Consider the following 7,500-nt stretch of genomic DNA (forward strand, 5'->3'; position numbering starts at 1 on the left):
TGGGCTGGTGAATTCACCGTCGATATGCCTGGAGAGATCTTCTCTTGTATTGCAAAAGACATACTGGGAAGGACAAACTTCGGGTATCAGGTAATGGAGACAAATACCTGCACTACTTATAAGATAGTGAACATACGAAAGGCAAAGTATCTGTTTAAGAGAATGGACTTGGATGGATCTGAAATGGATGGGGAAAGAATTTTGAAAAAAGCCTCTAACAGAGCCTCTTGAAAGGTGTGTCAAGTTATTGCTTCAGAAGAGAAGCCTCTTCAGTTTAAGTTTCACAAGACAAATGAGATTCTGTCAGTGAAGTTTTATTATGGTTACTGGAACATAAACGGTATCCCACAACACTAGTCTGGCAAAAAAAATATTCTTATTATAAATGTTTTTTCCAAACTTCTGTTGTTGATTATTATCATTATTATAACAACATGGTCCACATAATGAAAGAAATTTTTTTTTGGCGAAGTGCGGTGTTAGAAATCAAATGAAGAGAGGATCCTCACGCTTGTTGGACAATTTAAGAAACTGTCTCATATGCACCTGAAAATTTTTCAGGTGACTCAGCAGGATTCGAACCCACGACCTCTACAATGCCGGTGCAGTGCTCTTACCAAGTGAGCTATGAAGCCACACAGTTGAGAGCAAGTTACACAGACAATGTATGGAGAACAATGTGGAGACTCCACAAACTGATATTAGGGTTTAAAGGGGGCATTGTCATCAGTTGTATCTTGTGTAAAGATACTGTGAATGCAGTTTGTAGGGAATAATATCCTTTTTTTGCTATTAATACTGATAACATTCAAATGATGCCACACATGAATGCATCAAAGTGTACATTTGAAAAATAAAACAACAACAATGATTTAAGATAACTATCACTGGATACATATGGATGTTTGCAGTGTATGTTTGCTATATATACACATGATCATACGGTTGTGTGTATTAAAAAAAGTATACGACTTGGACTAATAATATATTGTGTTTAAAAGTCTATATGAGATAAAGTAATATTTTGATTACCAAGTCCATTACTGTTGATTACCATCATATTGATTGACATAATTTATTATTCTCATTTCTTTCTACCAGAGGTATATTAGTGTATTATTTAGTAACCAAAGTTATGATTTCGTGTTATAAAGTTCATAAGCATCTTTCTAAATAAACCATTTGTGCATGCTTAGATATCACGTACTTTTTCGATACGATCACCTAAAATGTGCATGACATTTATAAAACAGCTTAAGGACGTTCGCGCCAAAATCTTCCTACGGTGAGATTTTCTTCATTTCTCGCCTAGAGTTAGGTCATAAAGTACTTACTCCAAAAATGAAAAAAAAAATGGGGGTCACCGACTTTGTTTCGGAGAAAATGGCAGTAGAAAAATGCCTTAATTTCGAGAAATCGGTCATAATAGTGAGATGTAGCCTCTTCTGCTCATCCATCGAAAATCATAAAAATAAACTGTTGGAGTGAAGGTTTCCGTGCATAGGTTTTTAGGAGTGAGATTTTTAGATAATTGTATGCCGCTAGGGATGTGGTGAACAGTAGAGTTCATCCTCGACGAGCGTTTTCGTAAGCCCTATCCGTTGCAACCACTACCAGAATTCGATGGCACAAGGAAAGAAAATGTTAAAAAAAGATAACTTCTTACGGTGAGAAATTTTCCATTTCATCATATTTTGTAGATAGTAAGTAAAGTAAGTGATTCATGATTAAAAAAATAGGGGTCACCGATGATCTGAACGAGTAAAATAGATGTGATTTTGCAAAGCTCTTGGAAAATTTCGTTTGTCACGCTTTTGCGTGACCTGTCGGGCAAGGACTGGAACCCAAGAGAGGCTCGATCGTTGAAGAAATGAAAGGTTTTTACCGAAAAAAAAACCTTTCTCGAGCATAACAACGAAGTTTTAAGCTGGGGTCATCTTCATTTGGTTGGTGTTTTGTATAATATCTCTCCATTGCCGTAATGCTCATCCTCTGGAGTCTGTTTTTTGTAAAATTTAATCGCTGATTGTTTCCACGCAGGTCCGCACCATTTAAGCGGGCGAGGACGAAAATACTGCTCAATTTTCACGAAAGTAAAGAAAAAGAACTTTAAAAACATGCATTCATTTTGAACTTAAGTTCGTAGGGTAATAAAAACATTAAAAAGAAACAGCCCCATTAAATTTACGCAACGGTTCGTCCTCGAGTTTTCCAAACTTTCAGCCACTAGTCTACTCGATCAGCTACCTTTTCCAGAGCTTTTCCATCCTCCCGCTCACTTCCATTTGAAGTTTAATGATGATTCGGGAATAAATGTGCCATTCTTTTGCCGGCCTGGAATTTTTTCCTCGGAGTTTTTGTCGCCATGTTATTTTAACTGATGCTTGAAAAATATGTATGAATGTCAAGAAGACTAGTGCACGACTGATAAAAACCTCGCGAATATCAGTCGTGCAGTAGTCTACTTGACTTTGATAAGTATTTTAAATCAATTTTGACTGATCACGATCTTCTCTGATCCAACGCTGTGCAAGACTTATCGTCCAAGGTTTTTGCAAAGGTTTTAAAACCTCAACTTCACTAATGCTCGAAGTAATGCGTGACATATTACAGTCGCGTTACCTGCGCAGTAACGTTGCGCACAAACAATTAGCGCGAACGTCCTTAATATAGTAACTATTCTTACATTTGAAATGATAGAATTTAATTTTTATTCCCTAATAATCATTACTACACATTGACAGTATGATACAGTAACAATAAATTCAAGTTGAGTTTCTTTGTGTGTATGTTTCATTTGGTTGCCCTTAACATCAATGTTGAATTAATGTTATGAAATCCGGCTGCATCTGAGTTTCTTTTAAAAAAAAAAAACATCTTACATGTTATGAATGAAGCTGCTTAATCTCTGGTTTGACTTTTCCAGAGACAACACTTTGTTTTATTAGTTGCATCAAATTACTTGTGCAGATTATGCAACTATTATCATTTGGACTTGCCTTTTGCAAGCCACAATAGCAAAACCTGTCACCACCGTCTTTTACCCTCTTTGGAATGTATGATTCACAGACATTTCTTTTCTCTTGTCGGTTACTAGGATACACTGAAGGGGTCCAATTCTCTAAGCCACAAGAGACAGACAAACTCATGACGAAACACTATCCACCACCTCATGCTCTTCTTCAAATTGCAAGTGTTCTCAACATATTTGGCTAACTTGACATGTTTAGCTTCTCGCCCCTGCATAGAATTTAGGCCAAGCCCAAAGCCATTTTTTTCAAGCAACTGTGCAGTGTGATAAGGAATAGCATATCCTATGGTCCACACTGTGGGATTTACACCACTTAGCAGCAAGCAGTTTGTTGTGAAGTAGTGTTGACATGTGATCTTCAAATTTTCAATTTGTTGTTTGTTTACCTCCACCCTAGAATAAATAGCAGCAGAATCTCTGAGGTTTAAGCCAGCAAGTGCCAAGGCATGCAGTTTCACAATGGAGTTCTTAGAGAGATTAGCTATTTTCAAAACCTCCTGGATAAGGGAGGCAAAGTTCCATGAAATCTTTTTTGATTCAAGTCCAGTGAATCTGTAAGAAAACTGAATTCTTTTCTTTCGTTTCTCACTAAACCACCTTTGAAAACTGTTGCACAATCGTCCACACTTAACAGTCTCTGTTTTCCATTTGGATCTCGAAGTTTAGATTTCCACATTTCAACCTTCTTTGCAGTTTCAAGTCTCTTCTTGTAGTCCCAGGGTTGCCAGGTTGCATCTGATCCACCGATTGAGCCACCAATTGTAGTTTTGTCAGTCTGGTTGACATTAGCAAATGAAGAGAAATAAACTGCACAGTTATTTAATTCTCTGGACATATAAGAGACCCATTTCATGTTAGCTGGAATAAGTTCAAAACGAAAAACCACCTGGTTTCCCTGTTCAGTTGTTAACTTCTTTCCCTCTATTTTTTCCATTTGTCTCCTTAAATGCTCACTGTACTTTTTCATCAGTTGGGTATCTTCAGCACAGTTTGCTCCCATTAGGAGATGGTTGTCATGGCAACTTTGCACTCTATTCAGGATGTTCAGAACACTCACCAGGTAGGCAGCTGCAGTGTCGTCCTTTCCAAATGGAGCACCATCTGCCCCAACAGCTACATATAACACCCCCTTTTCTCCATTAAACCAGTGAAGACAGGGGCTTTTGCTATCTATCACAAGGTAAAAGTCTGCGAGCTTCAGCAAAAATGGTTTCAGTGGCCTATATACACCAGGGAATGCCTCTACACAATACTTGGCAGCTAGGGTTTCTAAGGAAAGTACCTCACCAATGTCAATACTTCTGATAAAGGCCATGAGAGCTTTGTAAGGCAAAATTTTAGGAACCTGACATCCAGTCATAAACTCTGTTTTCACATTCTTCCTCTTCTTCCCAGTTTCTTTTACTACATCTGAACTGTTTCTGATGCTTGTGTACTTCCTTTTGGCTAATAAGGCCTCCTTCATACAGCAAACCCATACGTCTCACCCGATTTTCCTTGCTCTTTTCATACTCTTTTATTTTAGCTTTGACAATATTTGGAATTATCTCATGCATACATTGAGATGATTTTTTGATGTAATTAGCCATTTCAGGTTTTGAAGCAGTGCAAATCAATGTTGACCACAAACCATCAAGTACTGGACTGATGTCCTGACATGACACCTTCTCTTTAACTGCTGATCCACTTACATGTATTTCCCTCAAAGCAGACATGGTCTTCTTTCTTCTTATCAAGAACTGTTTTCTTGACAGGTTAACTTCTCACTGGATGAGGCAGAGATTTCACTAGTGACAATGGGGCGTCTGTTATCCTTTTTCTTTTTGGCTTCCCCAGGGGAATGATCTTCAACATCAATTTCAGCAATCTAAAAGTGTTTTCAGGGATAAATGAGCAAATCAACAAATTAATACTTTTTAAATGAGAAAAATGATATGAACTAGCAAAATACATGTCACAGGAAACCTGGAAAAATCGTACATTTGTCATTTGTTATTTATGATAAAAATGATATTTTTATTACCATCATCATTATTATTTATCATTTGCAATAGTGCTCAGTTAACTTGAATAGTGCTCAGTTCACTTGAATATTTTGCACTTCGTAAGCTAACAGCAGTTAAACAACTGATCATTGAGTCACACCACTTTATCAATGTTAATACGAAAATACTAACCTTTTGCTTCTTTCTTCGCCTTCGTTCTTCGAGTTTGTGCTGCTTTTTTCTTCAAAACTTTAATGTCTGTCGCTTGCTCATGGAGCTTTCTCCTCGGGCTGCTTATTTCTTCATTGGTTTCGAGGATTGCTTTTGCTCTTTCTTTTTTAACGCAGTTAAACTCTGCCAGCGGGAAGCGTTGTTTTAAGCTTTATGAGATTAACCTATGTATGACTTCAAAATTTATTATTATCGCTCTACATCACACGTAAATATCAACGAAGATGCACTACCTTGAGTACTCTTGGGGCGGCAGGTATTTTTTGCAGGTTGCAGGTTGCAGGTTGAAATTTCATTATAACTGGAAAACCACTGGCACTAAAAAGAAAGGTAAAGCGATAGACTTGCCGTGACTGTTACATGAATAGCTAACCTTAGGCCTAAAAACTTTTCTTTAGGCCTAATTAGGCCTAAGGTTAGCTATTCATGTAACAGTCACGGCAAGTCTACCGCTTTACCGTTCTTTTAGTGCCAGCGGTTTTCCAGTTATAATGAAATTTCAACCTGCAACCTGCAAAAAATACCTGCCGCTCTAGGGGCGAACTTGCTTCGCCATTTTCGTCTCCTAACCTACTGCTTTTATCCAATATTTTGTAACAACCTAGACTCATTATACATGTACACCAAATTGCAGCTCTCAAAACAAAGAATCTGAAAAAACGCGCCAGTGAAGTAAGGATAGTACCCAGGGTGCACAAATGGCGGTAAAAATCGACCTATCTCAGCACGAGTCCCCAGTGTTGAAAACCCAGGAGGCTTTGCACGCCTGCAAGCCGCCATCTTGAAAAAAAGTGCCCACGCGAGAATGAAACAATTGGGGGGTCTGGCCCCGCCGTGGTATCACGTATACTTTTAAGCATTTACTTTAGTTTCATGTCTTAAGCATGTAAAAATATTTTTGTATGGTTTCTTACCCTCAAAGATCACCCCTTTTCGCCGCAGTCGGTGATATTAAAATTGTAAACGGAAGACTAATTAAAATACTTTTTTCTCAACTGTTTGACTCCTGATTTCGGAGGCAACCATCTCCAATACATGACGATAGTAAAATAAACGCCATTCGTTTCCATCGACCAAGAACAACGTCCAAATGTACCTTGGATATTTCACAGTGTCTCTTGAATTGGGTGCCATGACTAATATTGATAATTATGTAAAGTTCAATGAATAAACTTACTTAAGCTTCTTCGTTTCTTGGTTCTTTATCTCAATACGGCAAACAGCTCTTACACGATCTCTGTGAACGTCGGTAGGAATGAAGCTATCTCCTCCGCTGAGTACAACCTCTGGTTCCTCCATAGCAGTAACTTTATAAGTCACGCAGTTCTCTGTGTGACTCGATTCCTGTTTATACGCAAAGGGTTCTGGGATCGCCAGGGGGCAAGCATTGCAAGTCGCCGTAAGAAAATGTATGGCGCAAACTGACTTATTTCGAGGTCCAAAAAACGATTTTGGAGAGAGATCAACGCTCTTTTCAACACAGATTTATCAGAAATCGATTTGGGTAATGTTGGTACGTGGTAAATGTAAGTTTTTGTTTGAATAACCGTGAAATATGACGTAAAATTTACCGGATTAACCTTGCTCGCGTGAGGATCCGTAAGGTTCATTGTGAAATTGACATCTCACCATGGACATGAAATATTACAAAATTAGGTACAAATCTGGAGTAAATAACACCACAAAGCCTTTTTAGTGGTATTTACGTGTGTCTAGGCTGTTTTCTTATTACTTACGTTTTGCGTAAACGAATTATGGCTTCTGGAAATATACCTCCTCTCCTCAAAAGAGAGAAGTCCTTGTCTCAGGAGATGGAAATTGTTTTTACAGAGCTGTTGCTCTTTGGAGGGATGAAATGAGCAATGAGAAACATGAGGAAATCCATAGGTTAAGTTCTTGTTTGAATGAGAAAAATCCAAGGGCTTTCGAGCCGCTACTATTTTCTACAAACTCTCACTGTGAGAGTCCAATCACTTTAGTGTAGTACATTGATCAGGGTTCGCACGCACCTTGAAAGTACTTGAAAGTCCTTGAATTTGAAAATAAAAATTCAAGGCCTTAAAAGTCCTTGAAAATTGCAGTCAGTGCTGGAAAGTCCTTGAAACTTGTAGCTAATTTCATCCATCCTAGATTCTAGAGTGCCTAATATGAAAATGTATGCTACTGGCAGAACAGTAGCAACGCATAATAGGAAAAAAAAAACAAAACAAATAAAAACGATCATTACAACTCTCCGAACGTCCATCAAGCGCC

General features: G+C 38.1%; 1 protein-coding gene across 1 annotated transcript in view; it reads right to left on the minus strand.

Annotated features, from left to right (window-relative positions):
* LOC138042426 (glutamyl endopeptidase-like) overlaps window positions 1–6,548 on the minus strand; it is a 178,118-nt gene extending 171,570 nt beyond the window's left edge. The window contains exon 1 of the mRNA XM_068888321.1: window positions 6,425–6,548. Coding sequence (XP_068744422.1) covers window positions 6,425–6,546 — 122 coding nt within the window. The 5' untranslated portion in view covers window positions 6,547–6,548. The remainder of the gene's footprint in view (window positions 1–6,424) is intronic.
* Window positions 6,549–7,500: the final 952 nt, after the last annotated feature.

The sequence above is a fragment of the Montipora capricornis genome, chromosome 3, assembly GCF_036669925.1.
Source record: "Montipora capricornis isolate CH-2021 chromosome 3, ASM3666992v2, whole genome shotgun sequence".
Taxonomy (NCBI): Eukaryota; Metazoa; Cnidaria; class Anthozoa; order Scleractinia; family Acroporidae; genus Montipora; species Montipora capricornis.